The 24,397-nt window shown below is 40.1% G+C and overlaps 1 protein-coding gene and 23 non-coding genes across 25 annotated transcripts in view; 23 read left to right on the plus strand and 1 right to left on the minus strand.

Annotated features, from left to right (window-relative positions):
• Positions 1–5,907: 5,907 nt before the first annotated feature.
• The window catches only part of caln1 (calneuron 1), a 69,077-nt gene continuing 50,587 nt past the window's right edge, over positions 5,908–24,397 (minus strand). For both annotated transcript variants that reach the window (XM_088345727.1, XM_088345726.1), the window contains exons 5-6: positions 10,682–10,838; positions 5,908–7,405 (exon numbers count right to left, since the gene is read on the minus strand). In XM_088345727.1, the coding sequence (XP_088201853.1) occupies positions 7,278–7,405; positions 10,682–10,838 (285 nt within the window). In that variant the 3' untranslated portion in view covers positions 5,908–7,277. The remainder of the gene's footprint in view (positions 7,406–10,681; positions 10,839–24,397) is intronic.
• Positions 13,034–13,106, plus strand: trnak-uuu (transfer RNA lysine (anticodon UUU)). Its single transcript has one exon. It is a non-coding gene; the product is annotated as a tRNA-Lys (tRNA).
• trnak-uuu (transfer RNA lysine (anticodon UUU)) lies at positions 13,666–13,738 on the plus strand. The gene has a single exon. It is a non-coding gene; the product is annotated as a tRNA-Lys (tRNA).
• trnak-uuu (transfer RNA lysine (anticodon UUU)) lies at positions 13,980–14,052 on the plus strand. The gene has a single exon. It is a non-coding gene; the product is annotated as a tRNA-Lys (tRNA).
• On the plus strand, positions 14,289–14,361 carry trnak-uuu (transfer RNA lysine (anticodon UUU)). Its single transcript has one exon. It is a non-coding gene; the product is annotated as a tRNA-Lys (tRNA).
• trnak-uuu (transfer RNA lysine (anticodon UUU)) lies at positions 14,602–14,674 on the plus strand. The gene has a single exon. It is a non-coding gene; the product is annotated as a tRNA-Lys (tRNA).
• trnak-uuu (transfer RNA lysine (anticodon UUU)) lies at positions 15,852–15,924 on the plus strand. Its single transcript has one exon. It is a non-coding gene; the product is annotated as a tRNA-Lys (tRNA).
• trnak-uuu (transfer RNA lysine (anticodon UUU)) lies at positions 16,165–16,237 on the plus strand. Its single transcript has one exon. It is a non-coding gene; the product is annotated as a tRNA-Lys (tRNA).
• Positions 16,477–16,549, plus strand: trnak-uuu (transfer RNA lysine (anticodon UUU)). Its single transcript has one exon. It is a non-coding gene; the product is annotated as a tRNA-Lys (tRNA).
• On the plus strand, positions 16,791–16,863 carry trnak-uuu (transfer RNA lysine (anticodon UUU)). The gene has a single exon. It is a non-coding gene; the product is annotated as a tRNA-Lys (tRNA).
• trnak-uuu (transfer RNA lysine (anticodon UUU)) lies at positions 17,104–17,176 on the plus strand. Its single transcript has one exon. It is a non-coding gene; the product is annotated as a tRNA-Lys (tRNA).
• Positions 17,417–17,489, plus strand: trnak-uuu (transfer RNA lysine (anticodon UUU)). Its single transcript has one exon. It is a non-coding gene; the product is annotated as a tRNA-Lys (tRNA).
• Positions 18,041–18,113, plus strand: trnak-uuu (transfer RNA lysine (anticodon UUU)). The gene has a single exon. It is a non-coding gene; the product is annotated as a tRNA-Lys (tRNA).
• trnak-uuu (transfer RNA lysine (anticodon UUU)) lies at positions 18,662–18,734 on the plus strand. The gene has a single exon. It is a non-coding gene; the product is annotated as a tRNA-Lys (tRNA).
• Positions 19,289–19,361, plus strand: trnak-uuu (transfer RNA lysine (anticodon UUU)). Its single transcript has one exon. It is a non-coding gene; the product is annotated as a tRNA-Lys (tRNA).
• Positions 19,602–19,674, plus strand: trnak-uuu (transfer RNA lysine (anticodon UUU)). Its single transcript has one exon. It is a non-coding gene; the product is annotated as a tRNA-Lys (tRNA).
• On the plus strand, positions 19,916–19,988 carry trnak-uuu (transfer RNA lysine (anticodon UUU)). The gene has a single exon. It is a non-coding gene; the product is annotated as a tRNA-Lys (tRNA).
• trnak-uuu (transfer RNA lysine (anticodon UUU)) lies at positions 20,541–20,613 on the plus strand. The gene has a single exon. It is a non-coding gene; the product is annotated as a tRNA-Lys (tRNA).
• trnak-uuu (transfer RNA lysine (anticodon UUU)) lies at positions 20,854–20,926 on the plus strand. Its single transcript has one exon. It is a non-coding gene; the product is annotated as a tRNA-Lys (tRNA).
• On the plus strand, positions 21,482–21,554 carry trnak-uuu (transfer RNA lysine (anticodon UUU)). Its single transcript has one exon. It is a non-coding gene; the product is annotated as a tRNA-Lys (tRNA).
• On the plus strand, positions 22,108–22,180 carry trnak-uuu (transfer RNA lysine (anticodon UUU)). Its single transcript has one exon. It is a non-coding gene; the product is annotated as a tRNA-Lys (tRNA).
• Positions 22,730–22,802, plus strand: trnak-uuu (transfer RNA lysine (anticodon UUU)). Its single transcript has one exon. It is a non-coding gene; the product is annotated as a tRNA-Lys (tRNA).
• On the plus strand, positions 23,361–23,433 carry trnak-uuu (transfer RNA lysine (anticodon UUU)). Its single transcript has one exon. It is a non-coding gene; the product is annotated as a tRNA-Lys (tRNA).
• Positions 23,987–24,059, plus strand: trnak-uuu (transfer RNA lysine (anticodon UUU)). The gene has a single exon. It is a non-coding gene; the product is annotated as a tRNA-Lys (tRNA).

Raw genomic sequence — 24,397 nt, forward strand, 5'->3', positions numbered from 1 at the left:
AACATTTACAAAATAACTATTGAAATTCTCCACAACTTGATTATAATTTTCATTGTTCTTATCAATGAAATAGTTTGGATATGCATTACTTACATTCTTTCCTTTTATTATACTACTATTATACTACTTTAATATATCCCAAATACCTTTAGTATTACTTTTGTTATTATGTAATAAATTGGTATAGTATAATTTCTTGCTCGCGCTTAATATTCCTGTCAATTTGTTTTTATACGTTTTATATCGGGATTCGGCTTCCTAAATAGGATTACACAGAGTAGGAAAAGGGTTGGAATAGCTAAATCAGTAAAAAAATCTGAGAGTAGCTACTGAACCAATGGGCGGGGTCGAACCGGTTTTAGTCCCTTCCACAGGGTTGAACCCTCGGTGCTCTTGCTTCTGCTCAGTGCGTCCGGATAGGTTCAGTAGGCGGGGCTGACTCTGGTGGGCGGGGCTGACTCCGGTTCAGCTCCGCCTTCGTGGTCTTGCAGCGAGTATCATTTGCTTTTTTGAGCATTTATCAGGGATAGCCAACCCCCTTAGAACAGCTGAAACTCATTGACCAGTTCTGAAATAACTCATCGGTCATTGGGATTTTCTATGAAATGTGATTTCTAATTAGCATGAGAAATCATATACATGATCAGTGTCTTTAGATGTGTAGAGCAGGTACACTGCCACAGGTGATTTTCCCCAAACCTTTTTCGAACCAAGACTGCCACCACAACAGAAGACCCACCATTCGTTCACAAGGCCTTTCCTGTTTTCTAAAGGGCCCACAAGAGCACGCACACCACAGTCCTTCTTCTACATGAAGTGGCCAGACTCCGCAGCAGTGTAATAAAGATTTGAAACCCCAAAGTGTTTATTTTAAATCAAAAGATTAATGAATTACATACAGTGTGTGTGTCATGCCAGAGATTTATTTCATTGCCTGTCCGAATGAAATGTCGCTTATTATCAATCAATCAACCAATGGGAGAACTTTATTTTGTAAAGCATCAACAGGAACTCCAGTCAATTACAGGACGTGACTGAGGGAATGATGACATCAGCATTTTTTAAAAGATCAGGCGCGAACGCCTGCTCTTGCTCTTTTCCTCACGCTTGGTGCTAAGATAGTGGCCAGAAATGGGGGGTCTTGTCTGGCCTTTGCCCCCTAGGACAATGAAGAAACAAAGAAGGCCGAGATCCACGACCTAGGCCCCTTTGTTTTTATGGCACACTTGTTACACTTTCAGTGTTGTTTGTTTACACATTGGTGTTGCACTTTTGTCGTTGCACAGGTTTGTGAAATTGTGTGTTATTTGTCTGTGTTGTACGACTTTTTCTTAATCAATGATTCAGCACATTTTATAAAGTATGTGTTAATTGTGTTTTTGTTTTCTAAAGTTACAACCCCACTTCTAATAGAGGGGGCTCAAAGATGCGGCCCAAGGGGCGGATCAGACCTGCCAAGGGTATTCATCCGGCCCACGAGACAAGCGCAGGAGAAAATTGAGCTGCAGGTTTATTTGCAGTATGTCTTCTTGATGTGAACAAAGCCAGGTGCAACTCACAAAGGAACAGGAGCTTTCTTTTTCTCTTTCGTTTTGTTTCTTTCTTTCTTTTTCTCTTTTTCTTTTGTCTTTCTCTCTCTTTCTTTCTCTCTTTTTTCCTTTTTCCCTATTTTTTTCTTACCCCATTCTTATTTTTTTCCTCTTTCTTGCTTTTTGTCTCTCTGCCTTTCACCTTTCATTCCTCTCATTCTCTCTCTCTCTAAAATGAGCGAAAATGAGTTTGACAACCCTGTTCTAATGAGTACAAAGTGGTAAAACATAGTAATAACATAGTAACAACATAGTTACATCATATTTGGCTATTTTAGATATGGGAAGGCAGGTTTTCTTATTGGAAATCGTCCAAAAGCAATTTTTTTTTACCTGTTATTTCAAAAAGGCAACAAAAACACGCAGTCAATATTACAAAAACAAATATTTATTGCATCATTTTATACACATGTTCAGTATTTACACACTGAGCCTACATATTACAACGGAAAGTCTATATGTGTCTGTTAAGTGTGGCACATGCAAAGTGTGTGTCTGTGTGCTTGGTTAATATATTGTGGCTAGTGTGTCCATGCTACATAGTCCAGAGACACTCCAGCCACTTTTTGCGCTCGATAAAATATGGAGGCATGCAAACATTCCTGTCCGGCTGGTTTCTGAAATAACAAAAAAAATCCTCTGCACTAACACACAAACTGCACGAGATTTCCTTTTTTTAAAAAAGGAGTTTTTGTGCATGGTTGTCTGTACACTTTTAAATAATTGTTTTTCAAAGTAAAAAGATCGTTTGAAAAAAATCCTGGGGTGGGCAAACATTAGCCAAAAGCCCACTGTGTTATTTAGTCCATTCATTAAAATAATGGAATAAAATCAGTAATACATAACAGGATTTTCTGGATTCTGAGGCGCACCCTCAAAATATTTCTCGTCAGCTATTTATTTTATATATAAGGCTGACTGACTATAGTGAAATTAAAACTACAGGGTTGCATTAAAAAAACACCAGAAAATAAATACAAAAGTATTTCATTTAACATAGATATTAGGAAATCTAATTTCACAACAAAATTACCTTGTTTTGTTGATAGATCTATGCAGACAATTTGAATCGTATTGTTATGAATTTCTGATTTTATGTACTTTATTTCCATTCTATAAGGCGCACTGGATTATAAAGCGCACCTTTTATATTTTAGGTGCGCCTTATAGTTTAGAAAATGCGTTTTTTTATGACTAAAATATACCCATGCATTTACTCTGTATTCAAATATTTAAATACATAATTTGTTAATACATTGATTACATTATCATTAAAGGGACAGTGTGTATTATTTGACCACTAGATGTCACTGTATTGGGTAATGCTATAGAAAACGAGTGCTACTGATCACGAGGAAGAATACAAATTACAGAGAGTCAAAGTGACCTAACTGTACCATTTTTCCACTCATTTTTTGCCCAGTCCCACACAAAGTTTTTGGCTTTATGGGGCACCCGTAGAAGCAAGATGGCGGACAATTATATCAGTAAGTGAGGCTCATATCATGTAAAATATATTCACATTTCTCAAATTGCAAGTTTATATTATAGTTTAAGTATGTTTTCTTTTATTTAAAAAAAAGTTCATTTAGTTAATGAATGGCGTCTTATACCACTAATAGGCGCTAAATAATACACACCATCCTTTTAAAATATACAAATTAAGGAAGAAATATTCTTTTTTTAGTACTTTACACATGCATTTAACATTTTATCATTTTTGATACATTAATTAAAATCAAAGTGGTGATAGAAGATGAATATGATATCAGAGTTTATTCATAAAAGACAATTTATGTAATAATCGTCTATACTGTATACAATTATACATAGTTGTACAAATGACAAAAGAACAATAATTATCATATTAGTTTAAAACGTTTTTATATGTGACGCATACATATTGTAATTTATATACAAATTACAAAGCCCATCGGTCTTTTTTTTTTTTAAACGTGATTTGCCCACCCCTTGATCATCATCTCATTTTGGTCACATATTGACATAAGAATAAATAAAAGATAACAAATATTCTCACATCATTACTAATTGAACACCATATTACATTATAGTGTCAATAATAGATAGATTTTGAAAATAAAATCATCCCTGTTTTTTGTAACGAGTGCGTCACCAGCACGCTATTTGCTTTATGTCCACTAGAGAGAGCGCTTGCACAAAACTTCCAGGTTCCCGATTAGTTTATTATGGTATGGCTTGGAGCACGCGTTCTGCCTCAGGGTGACGTCATCGGGCGCAAGCGTCTTGCAGTTGTGCAGGTCACAGTGTTTTGTGCACGTCAAATAACTCACGATACTAATACAATAACATATGTGGGCAACAACTATCTTCTTACTTTTTTATATATAATGAGGTGAAGATGTGAGGATGTTTATGGTGTTAATAGCCGAATCTGAAACGCCACCACCCGGCTTAGGCATTGGACACAAATCAGCACTCCCCACACCAATTCTTAAGTTTTTCAATACTTTATATTGACTGCTCGGACAGTACACTGCGTCGGGTCTTTGCCATCCTGGTTGCCGTATTAGTTTTATTTCCCCTGTCATAAATCCATTAGATTTGTTTTGTTTCCTGTTTCTGCTTTGAACATTTTTTTCAGCAGTTACCAAACAAAATAAAAGCTGACATTGTTTTCCCCAGAAACAGTGACCGAAACCAATACCTGTCAACCTCCACGGCTCTGTTGCCCTTACAAACTGTCGTATTTTCCCTTACAAAATACAAAATAATCTTACACCATTTTTTTTTTCAGACGTGTTTATTTATGTAGTTTAACATGTTATATTGTACATGTGTTTCGTTATATCATATATATTGTTGATTAACATTTTGTTGTGAGATACTGAGTTGCTCGACATGAAAGAGGTTTATTATAAAAAAAGTTCAAAAATTATGTAGCTTGGACGTTCACTGTAGAAGGAAAACATACATGTAAATATAATTAAGTAGAATAATACATGATCTTATTCAAATTATTAATTCATTTTCTGCAATAAATTATTGTTGGTAGTATACTGATTAAAGGGATAACCACAAACTTGTCTTTTTTTCACTTTCTCCTTTATACTTCCTTTTTTTCTTAACTTCTTTATACAACATAAAAATTCGTAAAATAATGCATCAAAGCAAGTGAGCCGTTTGAGAGCTCTTTAATGAGTTGAGCCGAAAAAGCTGGTTCTCTAAAAAGCGACGGACTTCCTTTCACTACACAACTCGAACTCGTTTGACATGATTGATTTGCCGTTTCGTGATAGTCGGTGTATACCGGATGGTACCCATAATTGACAAATTTGTGTTTTTCTGTACAGATTTTCTTGTACGTCGTACACGTCTTAAAATGCATAATAAACGTACTTTGTACGGCAAAAACGTACAGGTTGACAGGTATGGAAACCGCAATCGGAAAATATAAGGAACGAGGTAAAAAACAAAAAAGGGGTCACTAAAGTACTGACAAAATGTCCAAACAAGAAACCAGAAACAAAAGAAGACCGACTTACTTTTGTGAATTGGACTGAAATTCCATTTAGATTTATTTTTTATTTTTTTCCTAATGTAACTTTTTAGGACATTCTGCTTAGCTCAGTACAAAGCTCCATGTAAACTCAACAGGAGGCATGAAGGTGATTGTGACTGATATGTCTTGCACCTATCGAGTGACAAGTCGGAGCTAGAGAAAAATCAATGGGCGGCTATTGTATTGTGATGTCAGTATTGCTGCTATATGTGCTTGATCGTGTGTAAAGCTTATTATGCCAAGGGACCTACAGCATCACTTGTCAATCAATCACTTAAAGTCAATTTGTAACACCGAATCGATTCATTGAGTCAGAAGAGGGAAGTGGGCACACGTAGAAACAGCACAGATGGGCGAGACGGGACGATGCCGCCTGGTCTTCTCCACGCTCTCCGTCGCCGTGTGAAACAGGAAGTCAGAAGATGGCGACAAACGGGAAAGATATTCATGCTCCGGGGAGGAGGAGAAGAAAGTAAAACCAGTGGTGAAGGATGAAAAGGAAGATGAGAGGCGAGTTTGAAAATAATTGGGAGAGAACAGAGAACAAGGATGGTGGAGGGGGAGAACAAGGACAACTCTAAAGCAGAAGAAAAGAAAGGAAAACGATAAAGTGAGAATGAGGAGAAAGAGACGGGGAACGAAGATGAGAGGAGAAGGAGAAAGTACGAGAGAACAGTGGGAGGGGATTGAGAAAACAATGAGAGGATGAGAGGATGGTGACAAAACAGTAAGATGCGGGTTGAGAAAACAACGCAAGAACTGTAGGGAAAAAAGAAGAGGAGAATGTAGAATAAAAAAGGACAGGAGAAGAAAGGAGAACCAGAAGAGTTGGAGAAACGAGGATCAAAGAGAGTACATAAAATGGATGTGGCTGTCGGAGGAAGACAAAATTAAGCAGCAAAAGAGGAGGACAGAAGACAAGAGAAGTGCAGGGAGAAAAAGAATGCGAGGAAGGTAAGGAAGGAAGGCAAAAGATGTGTAAAAGAGGAAAAATTACAGAAAAGAGAAAGTAAGAGGACATGAGGGGAGGAGTAATAAGTGGAGGGTATGAAAAATAAACAAATAAGGGGAAGAGGAGAAGAAAGGAGGAGAAGAAAAGTGCAAGACAGAAGGTAAGGGAATAAGTCAAAAGAGAAGATAAAGAAATGAAATGAAGGTGTCATAAGGAGTCAGAAGGAATATACAGGAGGACAAGAAGGAAGGAGAAAGAAGGATGTGGGGAGTACCAGAAAAACAATGCAAAACTCACTAGCAAATGAAGAGAGGAGGAGAATAACCGGATGCAAGACAGAGAAAAGAATATAAACAAGAGGAGGAAGAAAGGATAGTTTGGGTAAGAAGAAATACAAGAAGCGGACACAAAGAAAGAGTAGTGGAGAAATTAGAAGGCAAGGGCAAAAGGAGAGGAATAAAGGAGGACAAGAAAATCAATCGAGTGCTATGATGGCAAAAATAAGAAAAGAAGAGGAGAGGAGAGGAGAGGAGAGGAGAGGAGAGGAGAGGAGAGGAGACGAGAGGAGGAGAGAAGAGCAAGTTTCGGAAGATACTGAAGGACAAGAACAATTAAAAGAAGTAACAAGTAGGACGAAAAAGACATGAAGAAGACAAAAAGTACAATGGAAGAAGGATAAAGTAGTAAATCAGAAAGGAGAAAAGTAAACCAGAAACAGGAGCGTAGTCGGACAAGAAAGGAAGACGAGAAAAGAGGATGTTAGGGGTTAGGGGTCCTTGTCTTTGGGATACCCTTTGGTCCCCTGCTAGTCCAGGCCGACAGCAAAAAAAAAAATAAAAAAAAAAAAAAATCCCAGCATTCTTTGTGGCGGCCAAAATGTGGGTTGACCATACTTTTGTGAGGTTGCCAGGTTGGGCACGTCCTGTCTGTCCACACACATTTGGATGCAGTCCACCAGGACCTTCTGGTCACGTTCTGCAGCTCCTGAATCAACCACTCCTTCCCATACGTAGAGTCCATCTGCACCCCAAAAAAACCAAGCCTGCCGCCGGCGCCGTTTTATTGCATCATCAGAAGAGGACAGAAGAGGATTGTGGGTAACGGCAGCCCTTAAGAGTCCCTGCTGTCGGAGTAAAGGGGTGGAGCGCGCGAAAAAGCTGAATTTGTATGTGTGCGTTTGTCACAGTGGGCGTGGCTACTCCATGCCGTTCCTCAGCATCTGATTGGCTGCGATCAGCATGACGCTGATAATGAATGCCATGGCGAAGGCGCAGATCAGGCTCTTCCTCACGCATGTTTGGCGGTTCCCTTTGGACGGGTGCACTGAAGGACAAAGACAAAAGTAAAACAGTGAGGACACGCGTTTCAAGGGAGTCCTTGAATGCAGCGTGTAAGTCAGACAACCTGAAACCATTTCACGGTTCATTACTTTTCATTTCTACCAATACAGATACGTGTCATTGGCAGATGGTTAATGAAGGGCGCGACGAAATGGACCCATCTTTAGCGGTGGTCGTTAGCTTCCTTTAAAAAATTCTAATAAAAAATACTATAAATTCCGGACTACAGAGCGCAACTGATTAAAAGCCATTTGCCGCAGTTTAAGAATGAAACTCAATTTCGTTTTAACACAAACTGCACTGTGTTGTAAAACGCAAGCTTAAACAGCCATAGTTCATGTCTATTCCTTATTCTTTTTAGCCCGGCACACACCTGACGCGGTATTCACCTGCGAGGTTTTGTTTACGTCACATGTTTTCAGATCGTGTGACCATTCAAGATGGCGATTACAAAGACAAGCACATATTTACTACTGAGCCGAAAGAAAACGTGAATCAGGGCTGCGTCACATTAAATGTGAGTACTATATTTCTAAACGACAACCCCAGGGAAACCATACTGTGGAAAATAGTGCAAGATGGCAACATAGGCGTGTCTCTTTTTGCTGTGATTGCATTTGCAAAATTGCATTTGCTTGTTATCGTTCCTCAAGGATTAGAGGAAACTTCAGCGACATGACATTGATGCCGATCATATTGAAAGAGAAGAATAGCATTTTTCCACTACTGTACTATTCGGACGTATAAATATAGGACTTGATTTGTGGGTCAAAAAGAGAAAATCTCGTGAATATTCTGGAATTATTGAAAAAGTACTGTCAAACTTCCTCTTTTGCTCTTTTTATGTAGTATATGAATAAGGTTGTCATAAACATGGACTACATTTTCTCAAAGGGCTTCATAAATGTTTACAGACGTCACTGCGGTGTATTTTACTTAGAATGCATACGTTGTTGGAAAAGAGCAGCTCGTTGTTTTCCTCGGAGCTGGGGCAAGATTAAAAAAAAAAACGCCTAATCTGAAGCCGCTTTGTTTAAAATGTGGCAAATCAGTAGCGTCTTGTAGTTCAGAATATCATAAATTCATAAATAAATAAACGGTTGAATCAATGAATATATTTCCTCCTTACGGCTCACTTGTCTTGATTTCCCCACGTTTTTTCCTCTCCTCACGACTATTCCTCTTTTCTTTTTCGTAATTTGTCCCCTTGGTTCCTTGCTAGCTCGTTGTCTTTCTCGTTATGTTACAAGCAGCCAATCACAGTGCTCTCAATTATCCAGTGTACCAAAGCCCTGCCTTACTGATAAACACCTGCTGAACTATTGTGGCTTGGACCTACTGAAACACTGAACCTATCTATTAGATTACATTTTTTTACCTGTAGTGTTCTGGGAAAAGTTGCCTCGATGCCTGTTTTTTCATGTACTAAACCCTGCCCTAGTAAAGAACTACCGTTTTATTTTACTAATCTGTGCTTCTGCATTGTGCTTCCGTACAATTGCGAGGGAGTTCCTGACATAGGTAAAAATACAGAAATAATAATGAAATATCACACACACAAAAAATCCATCCATCCATTTTCTACCGCTTATCCGAGGTTGGGTGACAGGGGCAGCAGCCTCTGGAGGGAAGCCCAGACCTCCCTACCCCCAGCCATTTTGTCCAACGGGATCTTTAGGCGTTCCCAGGCCAGTCTAATGACGTAGTCCCTCCTGCGTGTCCTGGGTCTTCTTCAAGGCCTCCTGCCGGTTAGACATGTTGGGAACACATCCCAAAAGAGGCATCCTTATCAGATGCACTGAGCCACTGAACGCAGAGGAGTAGCGGCTCTACACTGAGTTCTTCTCGATGACCGAGCTTCTCACCCTATCTCTAAAGGGGAGCCCATCCACCCTGAGGAGTAAACTTATTTTATACGCTTCTATCCGAGATCTTGTTCTTTCAGTCACGATGCACATTTTGTGACCATTGGTGATGGTAAGAAAGTAGATCACCTGGTAAATCAAGAGCTTTCCTTTCTTCTAAGCTCCTTCTTCAATACGACGGACCGGTACAGGGTCCACATTACTGCAGACACTGCACCGATCCATCCGTCAATCTCCTGTGTCATCCTACCCATGCTCATAACCAAGACAAAAGATACTTGAATTCATCCACTTGAGGCAGGATCTCATCCCCAACCTGGAAAGGGCCTGCCACCCTTTTCCGGCCAGCAACCATAGTCTCACACTTGGAGTTGCTGATCTTGATCCCAACAGCAATGAGGGTTGCATATCACGGCTTACGGTAGCCAACAGCACCAAATCATCTGCAAAAATCAGATGCAATGCTCAGGCCCTTGAACCGAATCCTTTCCACGCCCAAGGCGTTATGAACAAAATATGTGACATAGGGCAGCTTTGGGAGAGTCCAACTCCCATCGGAAACAAATCCGTCCTACTGCCGGCAATGTGGACCAAACTTTGACACCAGTTCTATAGGGACCGATCACCCCAGATAAGACTGTCCAGTATCCCATACACCTGAAGCACCCTCTACAGGGCTCTCGAATGCCTTCTCTAAGTCCACAAAAAAATGCAGACTGAATAGGCATACTCCAATGCGCCCTCAAGGATCTTGCAGAGGGTGTAGAGCTGCTCCACTGTTCCAGGGCCCTGGATAAAAACCACACTACTCCTCCTGAATCCAAGATTTAACTTCCTGACTGACCGTCCTCTCCAGGACCTCTGAATATACATACACAGAGGCTAAGAAGTGTGATATCCAAACACACACCTAAAACGTTAATTTAGATATATTCAACAAGATACTGACCATTAAATCAAAAACAAAATGAGATAGACAGTATTTACAGGAAATTCCAATCTTCTCTCATTGCTATTTTGAGAACAAGCCCGCAGGATGAATGCAGGTTATCTCTGATCTGCTGTATCTGGTTAGCTAGACATCTGTCAATCTATCTATCTCTGATCAGCTTGTCATTCCCCTAACCTCTCATTGCCTATCTCCAGGGGCTGATTTTTTTCATCCTGATCTGATTCCATCCATCTGCTTACCAACACCTCCTCATCTCCTACCCAACTTCTCCTCCTTTTCCTTGCCTCTTCTCATAGAGATGACAGCAACAAATCAATAAATCAGCAGGGTGACGGAAAACTTGACGAGCAGATGTCAAATACTTTCTGACAGCGGCTCTTAAGTAAACACACATGTTCACGGTGTGTACACATGGACGCACACTGGGATATACATTAGGTACCTCCTTCAAATTCGGTCTGACAGTTTCCTGCGTTCTCCTTTAGGCTTTCTTCCTCGTTGATGATGATGTTTTCGATGTCCTTCATGGTCAGGTGGTCCCGGAAGGCGTAGAAGAGGACGTGCTTCAGCTCCTCCAGCGTGATCCTCTGCATGTCAAACTGCAAAGGCACAAAAATGTGGCGCATCATGATTTAGATGTAAATATATCGGATTTATTCAGGTGTCATGTGAAAATGTAAATATGTCCTTCTAGTAGACTCAATGAGGAGCGTCAGGAGGACAGAGTAAATATGCTGACAAGCATTAAAGCGAGTGAGGCATGTTTGGCAGCATCCAAGCCAAACCTGCATGTCTCCTGCCCTTGGGGGAGGTCAGCGGCCTCATTGCGGCTGTCTGAAACCGGTCGCCCCCTGCGATTGGGACGAGCAGGTGGTGGCAGATAAGAAAGATATAAAAAATGGATTCTCCTGCGCCAGCCAGCGACCACCGTCCTCCATTGGCCGGCGACCTTTACAGGACAATATGGCGGTAGTGTGACAAGGGGGGAGGCTGAGTATGTACATCAATCAAATATTTGGCAGTCAAAAACATCCTGTCAGGAAATGGCTGGTTGATTAAATGATTACCGTAGTTTCCTTCTATAAAGTGAACCTGAAAACCCCCAAATTGGCCAGAAATTTGAAAGTACGCCTTATAATCCAACTCATAGTGGGTGAAATACAGGAGATTTTTGGTTAAACAAGTGCGACTAAACACAGCCTTTAAAGGTTTTGTGTTACATGTTTTGATTAGCGAAGGCGCTACACCAGCCTTTTATCACACTCCAGTACCGGTGCATATGCCAGTATTGAATCCCCTTTAGCGGCGTTTAAAGAGACACTGTGTAATATGTGACCACTAAATTTTGCTGTATTCCATTCTATCACTTTGCACAATCTTGACTATTTTTGCACTAACACATATTGCACTAATACGATCCCAAAACTGTATGTAACATCCTACATGCCCACATTTCTTGTGTAAATATTCTGTAAATTATAACCTTTATCTTCTTTATTCCTTTATATTGTGTAAATTATACCTTTCTCTTCTTGTTCCTTTATCTTTTTTGTTTTCTTTTATCCTCACTGATAAATGTGAACCTGGAGTGCCACGTTCAATTTCGTTGTCACAATATGTTCAACCCATTTTGTAACAATGACAATAAAGGTATGTTCTATTCAATTCTATTCTAGTGCAACCAAAAATGAGTGCTTCAAAGCTAAAGAAAGAATAATAATACAAACTACGGAGAATCTAAGTGACCAATTAGCACCATTTCACTTTTCATTAACTTGGTCAGCCTGGTCAGATTTCAAGGTTTCGGGGGTTTTGGTTACCTGTAGGTAAGGCTCTTGTTATGTAAAATAAATACAAATTCACGAGTATTCTAACTTTCTATTTATATGATAGTTAATGGAAAAAAATTGATAGACAGCACCTGGACGACAAATTGTACAGTTTTTGTTTCTGAGAGGATTTAAGACGTAGGCAGACTCATAAACATCTGAACACACGTCATGTCGGAATACCTTTTTTTTTTTTTTTTTTTTTACCTTTTCTCTTTAAATTATCATTTTTTTAGGTTCTAATTCTCTTCTTTTTACTTTTTTACAAGATAGACTTTTGGAATAGTCTTAAACGGCATAACACCTAATTAAAAGGACAAGAGGAGAAAGGAAAAAAGAATATATAAAAAATCTCGAGTCTAAGATTTTTTTACGTGTTTCTGTGATGCTGAAATTCACTGACATAAATGTATGATTAACAAATTAGTGTGACGATGAAAATGTCATACAATGTGAAAATGTACATGTATAACAAATAAGTGAAAGGAATATTTTTGCCTATATGTTTGCTCCATAGACGTTAACCAGTAAACTTCCTTATAAACATGAAGAAAAGCTGTACAGATGTATGTAAACAAGACAAGGTTAAAGAAATTTGTTGTTTTTGGGGAGTGCTTGGGATGTGATAATATGGGGTGGGTGCAGGGCCTTTGTCAGGCTTTGTGTTGAGCCACTGGATGAGCACCAAGCTTAACAGTACCAGAAATTACTGAAGTTCAGTTCTTCTGTTGTGATGAACCAATTAAGAACATCAGTGAATGTGCATTTTGGCACCAGGGCAAAAAAAAAAAAAAGGAACGTTGGTAGAGGCAATATCCAGATATTGGTTAATCACCAAGCGGAACAGTACCAGAAATTACTGAAGTTCAGTTTATTATTGAGATAAACCAATAAAGAACATCAGTAAATGCACATTTTGGCCCCAGGGCAAAAATAAAGTAGGAGACAAAGCAGGTTCTGTACAAGCCTGGGTAGCTCAGTTGGTAGAGCATCAGACTTTTATTCTGAGGGTCCAGGGTTCAAGTCCCTGATCAGGTGACTTTGATATTGAAAACAACAAATTGGTCATGGGCTTCACTCAAGTCACATCTCACTGAAAGATCCATTGATCAAGTACATTGGTAAAAAGGCGGTATCCAAATATTGGTTAATCACCAAGCGGACACATTACCAGAAATTACTGAAATTTAGTTTTTCTATTAAGATAAACCAATTAAGAACATCAATGAAAGCACATTTTGGCACCAGGGCAAAAAAAAAGGCGACAAAGCAGTTTTTTTCAAGCCTGGGTAGCTCAGTTGGTAGAGCATAAGACTTTTAATCTGAGGGTCCAGGGTTCAAGTCCCTGATCAGGTGACTCTGTTATTGAAAACAACAAAATGGTCCTGGGTTTCATTCAGGTCACATCTCTCTGAAAGATCCATTTACCAAATATGTCGGGAAAGGCAATATCCATATATTGGTTAATCACCATGCGGAACAGTACCTGAAATTACTGAAGTTTGGTTTTTCTATTAAGACAAACCAATTAAGAACATCAATGAATGCACATTTTGGCACCAGGGCAAAAAAAAGGCGACAAAGCAGTTTTTTTCAAGCCTGGTTAGCTCAGTTGGTAGAGCATCAGACTTTTAATCTGAGGGTCCAGGGTTCAAGTCCCTGTTCAGGTGACTTTGTTATTGAAAGCAACAAAGTGGTCCTGGGTTTCACTCAGGACACATCTCTCTGAACGATCCATTTACCAAGTACGTTGGTAAAGGCAGTATCCAGATATTGGTTAATCACCGAGCGGACACAGTACCAGAAATTACTGAAGTTCAGTGCTTTATTGAGATAAACCAATAAAGAACATCAGTAAATGCACATTTTGGCGCCAGGGGGAAAAAAAGGCGACAAAGCAGTTGTTTTCGTGCCTGGGTAGCTCAGTTGGTAGAGCATCAGACTTTTAATCTGAGGGTCCAGGGTTCAAGTCCCTGTTCAGGTGACATTGATATTGAAAACAACATAGTGGTCTTGGGCTTCACCCAAGTCAGATCTCTCTTAAGTATCCACTTAACAAGTGCGATGGTCAAGGCCATTTAGAGATCTTGTTTGAACACTCTTTAAACAGTACCAGAAATTACTGAAGTTCAGTTTTTAATTGAGATAAACCAGTAAAGAACATCAGTAAATGCACATTTTGGCACCAGGGAAAAAAGGCGACAAAGCAGCTGTTTTCGAGCCTGGGTAGCTCAATTGGTAGAGCATCAGACTTTTAATCTGAGGGTCCAGGGTTCAAGTCCCTGTTCAGGTGACTTTGTTATTGAAAACAACAAAGTGGTCCTGGTTTTCACTCAGGTCACATCTCTCTGAACGATCCATTTACCAAGTACGTTGGTAAAGGCAGTATCCAGATATTGGTTAATCAACAAGCGGACACAGTACCAAAAATGACTGAAGTTCAGTTTTTTATTGAGATAAACCAAAAAAGAACATCAGTAAATGCACATTTTGGCACCAGGGCAAAAAAAGGCGACAAAGCAGTTGTTTTCAAGCCTGGGTAGCTCAGTTGGTAGAGCATCAGACTTTTAATCTGATGGTCCAGGGTTCAAGTCCCTGTTCAGGTGACTCTGTTATTGAAAACAACAAAATGGTCCTGGGTTTCACTCAGGTCACACCTCTCTGAAAGATCCATTTACCAAATATGTTGGGAAAGGCAATATCCGGATATTGGTTAATCACCATGCGGAACAGTACCAGAAATTACTGAAGTTTGTTTTTTCTATTAAGACAAACCAATTAAGAACATCAATGAATGCACATTTTGGCACCAGGGCAAAAAAAAGGCGACAAAGCAGTTTTTTTCAAGCCTGGGTAGCTCAGTTGGTAGAGCATAAGACTTTTAATCTGAGGGTCCAGGGTTCAAGTCCCTGTTCAGGTGACTCTGTTATTGAAAACAACAAAGTGGTCCTGGTTTTCACTCAGGTCACATCTCTCTAAACGATCCATTTACCAAGTACGTTGGTAAAGGCAGTATCCAGATATTGGTTAATCACCAAGCGGACACAGTACCAAAAATGACTGAAGTTCAGTTTTTTATTGAGATAAACCAAAAAAGAACATCAGTAAATGCACATTTTGGCACCAGGGCAAAAAAAAGGCGACAAAGCAGCTCTTTTCAAGCCTGGGTAGCTCAGTTGGTAGAGCATCAGACTTTTATTCTGAGGGTCCAGGGTTCAAGTCCCTATTCTGGTGATATTGATATTGAAAACAACATAGTGGTCTTGGGCTTCACCCAAGTCAGATCTCTCTTAAGTATCCACTTACCAAGTTAGATGGTCAAGGCCACTTAAAAATCTTGGTTGAGCACCATTTAAACAGCACCAGAAATTACTGAAGTTCAGGTTTTTATTGAGATAAACCAATAAAGAACATCAGTAAATTCACATTTAGGCACCAGGGCAATAAATAAAGTAGGCGACAAGCAGTTTCTCCACAAGCCTGGGTAGCTTAGTTGGTAGAGCATCAGACTTTTAATCTGAGGGCCCAGGTTTCAAGTCCCTGTTCAGGTGACTCTGTTATTGAAAACAACAGAACGGTCTTCGGTTTCACTCAGGTCACATTTCTCTAAACGATCCATTTACCAAGTACGTCGGTAAAGGCCTGATCCAGATATTGGTTAATCCAGAAGCGGAACAGTACCAGAAACTACTTAAGTTTGTATTTTTATTGAGATAAAGAACATCAGTAAATGCACATTTTGGCACCAGGGCAAAAAAAAGGCGACAAAGCAGTTGTTTTCAAGCCTGGGTAGCTCAGTTGGTAGAGCATCAGACTTTTAATCTGAGGGTTCAGGGTTCAAGTCCCTGTTCAGGTGACTTTGTTATTGAAAACAACAAAGTGGACCTGGGTTTCACTCAGGTCACATCTCTCTGAACGATCCATTTACCAAGTACGTTGGTAAAGGCAGTATCCAGATATTGGTTAATCACCAAGCGGACACAGTACCAGAAATTAATGAAGTTCAGGTTTTTATTGAGATAAACCAATAAAGAACATCAGTAAATGCACATTTTGGCACCAGGCGGAAAAAAGGCGACAAAGCAGCTGTTTTCAAGCCTGGGTAGCTCAGTTGGTAGAGCATCAGACTTTTAATCTGAGGGTCCAGGGTTCAAGACCCTGTTCAGGTGACTTTGATATTGAAAACAACATAGTGGTCTTGGGCTTCACCCAAGTCACATCTCTCTTAAAGATCCACTTAACAAGTGCAATGATCAAGGCCATTTAAAGATCTTGTTTGAACACCCTTTAAACAGTACCAGAAATTACTGAAGTTCAGTTTTTAATTGAGATAAACCAATAAAGATCATCAGTAAATGCACATTTTGGCACCAGGGCAAAAAAAAGGCGACAAAGCAGCTGTTTTCAAGCCTGGGTAGCTCAGTTGGTAGAGCATCAGACTTTTAATCTGAGGGTCCAGGGTTCAAGTCCCTGTTCAGGTGACTCTGTTATTGAAAACAACAAAATGGTCCTGGGTTTTACTCAGGTCACACCTCTCTGAAAGATCCATTTACCAAATATGTCGGGAAAGGCAATATCCGGATATTGGTTAATCACCATGCGGAACAGTACCAGAAATTACTGAAGTTTGGTTTTTCTATTAAGACAAACCAATTAAGAACATCAATAAATGCACATTTTGGCACCAGGGCAAAAAAAAGGCGACAAAGCAGTTTTTTTCAAGCCTGGGTAGCTCAGTTGGTAGAGCGTCAGACTTTTAATCTGAGGGTCCAGGGTTCAAGTCCCTGTTCAGGTGACTTTGTTATTGAAAACAACAAAGTGGTCCTGGGTTTCACTCAGGTCACATCTCTCTGAATGATCCATTTACCAAGTACATTGGTAAAGGCAGTATCCAGATATTGGTTAATCACCAAGCGGACACAGTACCAGAAATTACTGAAGTTCAGTGCTTTATTGAGATAAACCAATAAAGAACATCAGTAAATGCACATTTTGGCACCAGGGGAAAAAAAGGCGACAAAGCAGTTGTTTTCAAGCCTGGGTAGCTCAATTGGTAGAGCATCAGACTTTTAATCTGAGGGTCCAGGGTTCAAGTCCCTGTTCAGGTGACTTTGTTATTGAAAACAACAAAGTGGTCCTGGGTTTCACTCAGGTCACATCTCTCTGAACGATCCATTTACTAAGTACGTTGGTAAAGACAGTATCCAGATATTGGTTAATCACCAAGCGGACACAGTACCAAAAATGACTGAAGTTCAGTTTTTTATTGAGATAAACCAAAAAAGAACATCAGTAAATGCACATTTTGGCACCAGGGGAAAAAAAGGCGACAAAGCAGTTGTTTTCAAGCCTGGGTAGCTCAATTGGTAGAGCATCAGACTTTTAATCTGAGGGTCCAGGGTTCAAGTCCCTGTTCAGGTGACATTGATATGGAAAACAACATAGTGGTCTTGGGCTTCACCCAAGTCAGATCTCTCTTAAGTATCCACTTAACAAGTGCGATGGTCAAGGCCATTTAAAGATCTTGTTTGATCACCCTTTAAACAGTACCAGAAATGACTGAAGTTCAGTTTTTAATTGAGATTAACCAGTAAAGAACATCAGTAAATGCACATATTGGGACCAGGGCAAAAAAGGCGACAAAGCAGCTGTTTTCAAGCCTGGGTAGCTCACTTGGTAGAGCATCAGACTTTTAATCTGAGGGTCCAGGGTTCAAGTCCCTGTTCAAGTGACTTTGTTATTGAAAACAACAAAGTGGTCCTGGGTTTCACTCAGGTCACATCTCTCTAAACGATCCATTTACCAAGTACCTTTGTAAAGGCAGTATCCAGATATTGGTTAATCACCAAGCGGACACAGTACCAAAAATGACTGAAGTTCAGTTTTTTATTGAGATAAACCAAAAAAGAACATCAGTAAATGCACATTTTGGCACCAGGGCAAAAAAAAGGCGACAAAGCAGCTCTTTTCAAGCCTGGGTAGCTCAGTTGGTAGAGCATCAGACTTTTAATCTGAGGGTCCAGGGTTCAAGTCCCTGTTCTGGTTATATTGATATTGAAAACAACATAGTGGTCTTGGGCTTCACCCAAGTCAGATCTCTCTTAAGTATCCACTTACCAAGTTAGATGGTCAAGGCCACTTAAAAATCTTGGTTGAGCACCATTTAAACAGCACCAGAAATGACTGAAGTTCAGGTTTTTATTGAGATAAACCAATAAAGAACATCAGTAAATTCACATTTAGGCACCAGGGCAATAAATAAAGTAGGCGACAAGCAGTTTCTCTACAAGCCTGGGTAGCTTAGTTGGTAGAGCATCAGACTTTTAATCTGAAGGCCCAGGTTTCAAGTCCCTGTTCAGGTGACTCTGTTATTGAAAACAACAGAACGGTCCTCGGTTTCACTCAGGTCACATTTCTCTGAACGATCCATTTACCAAGTACGTCGGTAAAGGCCTGATCCAGATATTGGTTAATCCAGAAGCGGAACAGTACCAGAAACTACTGAAGTTTGTTTTTTTATTGAGATAAAGAACATCAGTAAATGCACATTTTGGCACCAGGGCAAAAAAAGGCGACAAAGCAGTTGTTTTCAAGCCTGGGTAGCTCAGTTGGTAGAGCATCAGACTTTTAATCTGAGGGTTCAGGGTTCAAGTCCCTGTTCAGGTGACTTTGTTATTGAAAACAACAAAGTGGACCTGGGTTTCACTCAGGTCACATCTCTCTGAACGATCCATTTACCAAGTACGTTGGTAAAGGCAGTATCCAGATATTGGTTAATCACCAAGCGGACACAGTACCAGAAATTAATGAAGTTCAGGTTTTTATTGAGATAAACCAATAAAGAACATCATTAAATGCACATTTTGGCACCAGGGGGAAAAAATGCGACAAAGCAGCTGTTTTCAAGCCTGGGTAGCTCAGTTGGTAGAGCATCAGACTTTTAATCTGAGGGTCCAGGTTTCAAGTCCCTGTTCAGGTGACTTTGATATTGAAAACAACATAGTGGTCTTGGGTTTCACTCAGGTCACACCTCTCTGAACGATCCATTTACCAAATATGTCGGGAAAGGCAATATCCAGATATTGGTTAATCACCATGCGGAACAGTACCAGAAATTACTGAAGTTTGGTTTTTCTACTGAGACAAACCAATTAAGAACATCAATGAATGCACATTTTGGCACCAGGGCAAAAAAAAGGCGACAAAGCAGTTTTTTTCAAGCCTGGGTAGCTCAGTTGGTAGAGCATCAGACTTTTAATCTGAGGGTCCAGGGTTCAAGTCCCTGTTAAGGTGACTTTGTTATTGAAAACAACAAAGTGGACCTGGGTTTCACTCAGGTCACATCTCTCTGAACGATCCATTTACCAAGTACGTTGGTAAAGGCAGTATCCAGATATTGGTTAATCAACAAGCGGACACAGTACAGAAAATGACTGAAGTTCAGTTTTTTATTGAGATAAACCAAAAAAGAACGTCAGTAAATGCAAATTTTGGCACCAGGGCAAAAAAAGGCGACAAAGCAGTTGTTTTCAAGCCTGGGTAGCTCAGTTGGTAGAGCATCAGACTTTTAATCTGATGGTCCAGGGTTCAAGTCCCTGTTCAGGTGACTCTGTTATTGAAAACAACAAAATGGTCCTGGGTTTCACTCAGGTCACATCTCTCTGAAAGATCCATTTACCAAATATGTCGGGAAAGGCAATGTCCGGATATTGGTTAATCACCATGCGGAACAGTACCAGAAATTACTGAAGTTTGGTTTTTCTATTGAGACAAACCAATTAAGAACATCAATGAATGCACATTTTTGCACCAGGGCAAAAAAAAGGCGACAAAGCAGTTTTTATCAAGCCTGGGTAGCTCAGTTGGTAGAGCATCAGACTTTTAATCTGAGGGTCCAGGGTTCAAGTCCCTGTTCAGGTGACTTTGTTATTGAAAACAACAAAGTGGTCCTGGGTTTCACTCAGGTCACATCTCTCTGAACGATCCATTTACTAAGTACGTTGGTAAAGACAGTATCCAGATATTGGTTAATCACCAAGCGGACACAGTACCAAAAATGACTGAAGTTCAGTTTTTTATTGAGATAAACCAAAAAAGAACATCAGTAAATGCACATTTTGGCACCAGGGGAAAAAAAGGCGACAAAGCAGTTGTTTTCAAGCCTGGGTAGCTCAATTGGTAGAACATCAGACTTTTAATCTGAGGGTCCAGGGTTCAAGTCCCTGTTCAGGTGACTTTGATATTGAAAACAACATAGTGGTCTTGGGCTTCACCCAAGTCACATCTCTCTTAAAGATCCACTTAACAAGTGCAATGATCAAGGCCATTTAAAGATCTTGTTTGAACACCCTTTAAACAGTACCAGAAATTACTGAAGTTCAGTTTTTAATTGAGATAAACCAATAAAGATCATCAGTAAATGCACATTTTGGCACCAGGGCAAAAAAAAGGCGACAAAGCAGCTGTTTTCAAGCCTGGGTAGCTCAGTTGGTAGAGCATCAGACTTTTAATCTGAGGGTCCAGGGTTCAAGTCCCTGTTCAGGTGACTCTGTTATTGAAAACAACAAAATGGTCCTGGGTTTCACTCAGGTCACACCTCTCTGAAAGATCCATTTACCAAATATGTCGGGAAAGGCAATATCCGGATATTGGTTAATCACCATGCGGAACAGTACCAGAAATTACTGAAGTTTGTTTTTTCTATTAAGACAAACCAATTAAGAACATCAATGAATGCACATTTTGGCACCAGGGAAAAAAAAGGCGACAAAGCAGTTTTTTTCAAACCTGGGTAGCTCAGTTGGTAGAGCATCAGACTTTTAATCTGAGGGTCCAGGGTTCAAGTCCCTGTTAAGGTGACTTTGTTATTGAAAACAACAAAGTGGACCTGGGTTTCACTCAGGTCACATCTCTCTGAACGATCCATTTACGAAATATGTCGGGAAAGGCAATATCCAGATATTGGTTAATCACCATGCGGAACAGTACCAGAAATTACTGAAGTTTGGTTTTTCTATTGAGACAAACCAATTAAGAACATCAATGAATGCACATTTTGGCACCAGGGCAAAAAAAAGGCGACAAAGCAGTTTTTTTCAAGCCTGGGTAGCTCAATTAGTAGAGCATCAGACTTTTAATCTGAGGGTCCAGGGTTCAAGTCCCTGTTAAGGTGACTCTGTTATTGAAAACAACAAAATGGTCCTGGGTTTCACTCAGGTCACATCTCTCTGAAAGATCCATTTACCAAATATGTCGGGAAAGGCAATGTCCGGATATTGGTTAATCACCATGCGGAACAGTACCAGAAATTACTGAAGTTTGGTTTTTCTATTGAGACAAACCAATTAAGAACATCAATGAATGCACATTTTTGCACCAGGGCAAAAAAAAGGCGACAAAGCAGTTTTTATCAAGCCTGGGTAGCTCAGTTGGTAGAGCATCAGACTTTTAATCTGAGGGTCCAGGGTTCAAGTCCCTGTTCAGGTGACTTTGTTATTGAAAACAACAAAGTGGTCCTGGGTTTCACTCAGGTCACATCTCTCTGAATGATCCATTTACCAAGTACATTGGTAAAGGCAGTATCCAGATATTGGTTAATCACCAAGCCGACACAGTACCAAAAATGACTGAAGTTCAGTGCTTTATTGAGATAAACCAATAAAGAACATCAGTAAATGCACATTTTGGCACCAGGGGAAAAAAAGGCGACAAAGCAGATGTTTTCAAGCCTGGGTAGCTCAATTGGTAGAGCATCAGACTTTTAACCTGAGGGTCCAGGGTTCAAGTCCCTGTTCAGGTGACTTTGTTATTGAAAATAACAAAGTGGTCCTGGGTTTCACTCAGGTCACATCTCTCTGAACGATCCATTTACTAAGTACGTTGGTAAAGACAGTATCCAGATATTGGTTAATCACCAAGCGGACACAGTACCAAAAATGACTGAAGTTCAGTTTTTTATTGAGATAAACCAAAAAAGAACATCAGTAAATGCACATTTTGGCACCAGGGGAAAAAAAGGCGACAAAGCAGTTGTTTTCAAGCCTGGGTAGCTCAATTGGTAGAGCATCAGACTTTTAATCTGAGGGTCCAGGGTTCAAGTCCCTGTTCAGGTGACATTGATATTGAAAACAACATAGTGGTCTTGGGCTTCACCCAAGTCAGATCTCTCTTAAGTATACACTTAACAAGTGCGATGGTCAAGGCCATTTAAAGATCTTGTTTGATCACCCTTTAAACAGTACCAGAAATTACTGAAGTTCAGTTTTTAATTGAGATTAACCAGTAAAGAACATCAGTAAATGCACATTTTGGGACCAGGGCAAAAAAGGCGACAAAGCAGCTGTTTTCAAGCCTGGGTAGCTCACTTGGTAGAGCATCAGACTTTTAATCTGAGGGACCAGGGTTCAAGTCCCTGTTCAGGTGACTTTGTTATTGAAAACAACAAAGTGGTCCTGGGTTTCACTCAGGTCACATCTCTCTGAACGATCCATTTACCAAGTACCTTTGTAAAGGCAGTATCCAGATATTGGTTAATCACCAAGCGGACACAGTACCAAAAATGACTGAAGTTCAGTTTTTTATTGAGATAAACCAAAAAAGAACATCAGTAAATGCACATTTTGGCACCAGGGCAAAAAAGGCGACAAAACAGCTCTTTTCAAGCCTGGGTAGCTCAGTTGGTAGAGCATCAGACTTTTAATCTGAGGGTCCAGGGTTCAAGTCCCTGTTCAGGTGATATTGATATTGAAAACAACATAGTGGTCTTGGGCTTCACCCAAGTCAGATCTCTCTTAAGTATCCACTTACCAAGTTAGATGGTCAAGGCCACTTAAAAACCTTGGTTGAGCACCATTTAAACAGCACCAGAAATTACTGAAGTTCAGGTTTTTATTGAGATAAACCAATAAAGAACATCAGTAAATTCACATTTAGGCACCAGGGCAATAAATAAAGTAGGCGACAAGCAGTTTCTCTACAAGCCTGGGTAGCTTAGTTGGTAGAGCATCAGACTTTTAATCTGAGGGCCCAGGTTTCAAGTCCCTGTTCAGGTGACTCTGTTATTGAAAACAACAAAATGGTCCTGGGTTTCACTCAGGTCACATCTCTCTGAAAGATCCATTTACCAAATATGTCGGGAAAGGCAATGTCCGGATATTGGTTAATCACCATGCGGAACAGTACCAGAAATTACTGACGTTTGGTTTTTCTATTGAGACAAACCAATTAAGAACATCAATGAATGCACATTTTTGCACCAGGGCAAAAAAAAGGCGACAAAGCAGTTTTTATCAAGCCTGGGTAGCTCAGTTGGTAGAGCATCAGACTTTTAATCTGAGGGTCCAGGGTTCAAGTCCCTGTTCAGGTGACTTTGTTATTGAAAACAACAAAGTGGTCCTGGGTTTCACTCAGGTCACATCTCTCTGAATGATCCATTTACCAAGTACATTGGTAAAGGCAGTATCCAGATATTGGTTAATCACCAAGCCGACACAGTACCAAAAATGACTGAAGTTCAGTGCTTTATTGAGATAAACCAATAAAGAACATCAGTAAATGCACATTTTGGCACCAGGGGAAAAAAAGGCGACAAAGCAGATGTTTTCAAGCCTGGGTAGCTCAATTGGTAGAGCATCAGACTTTTAACCTGAGGGTCCAGGGTTCAAGTCCCTGTTCAGGTGACTTTGTTATTGAAAATAACAAAGTGGTCCTGGGTTTCACTCAGGTCACATCTCTCTGAACGATCCATTTACTAAGTACGTTGGTAAAGACAGTATCCAGATATTGGTTAATCACCAAGCGGACACAGTACCAAAAATGACTGAAGTTCAGTTTTTTATTGAGATAAACCAAAAAAGAACATCAGTAAATGCACATTTTGGCACCAGGGGAAAAAAAGGCGACAAAGCAGTTGTTTTCAAGCCTGGGTAGCTCAATTGGTAGAGCATCAGACTTTTAATCTGAGGGTCCAGGGTTCAAGTCCCTGTTCAGGTGACATTGATATTGAAAACAACATAGTGGTCTTGGGCTTCACCCAAGTCAGATCTCTCTTAAGTATACACTTAACAAGTGCGATGGTCAAGGCCATTTAAAGATCTTGTTTGATCACCCTTTAAACAGTACCAGAAATTACTGAAGTTCAGTTTTTAATTGAGATTAACCAGTAAAGAACATCAGTAAATGCACATTTTGGGACCAGGGCAAAAAAGGCGACAAAGCAGCTGTTTTCAAGCCTGGGTAGCTCACTTGGTAGAGCATCAGACTTTTAATCTGAGGGTCCAGGGTTCAAGTCCCTGTTCAGGTGACTTTGTTATTGAAAACAACAAAGTGGT

The sequence above is a fragment of the Urocampus carinirostris genome, chromosome 10 (genome assembly GCF_059441175.1).
Source record: "Urocampus carinirostris isolate Australia breed hairy pipefish chromosome 10, RoL_Ucar_1.0, whole genome shotgun sequence".
Classification (NCBI taxonomy): domain Eukaryota; kingdom Metazoa; phylum Chordata; class Actinopteri; order Syngnathiformes; family Syngnathidae; genus Urocampus; species Urocampus carinirostris.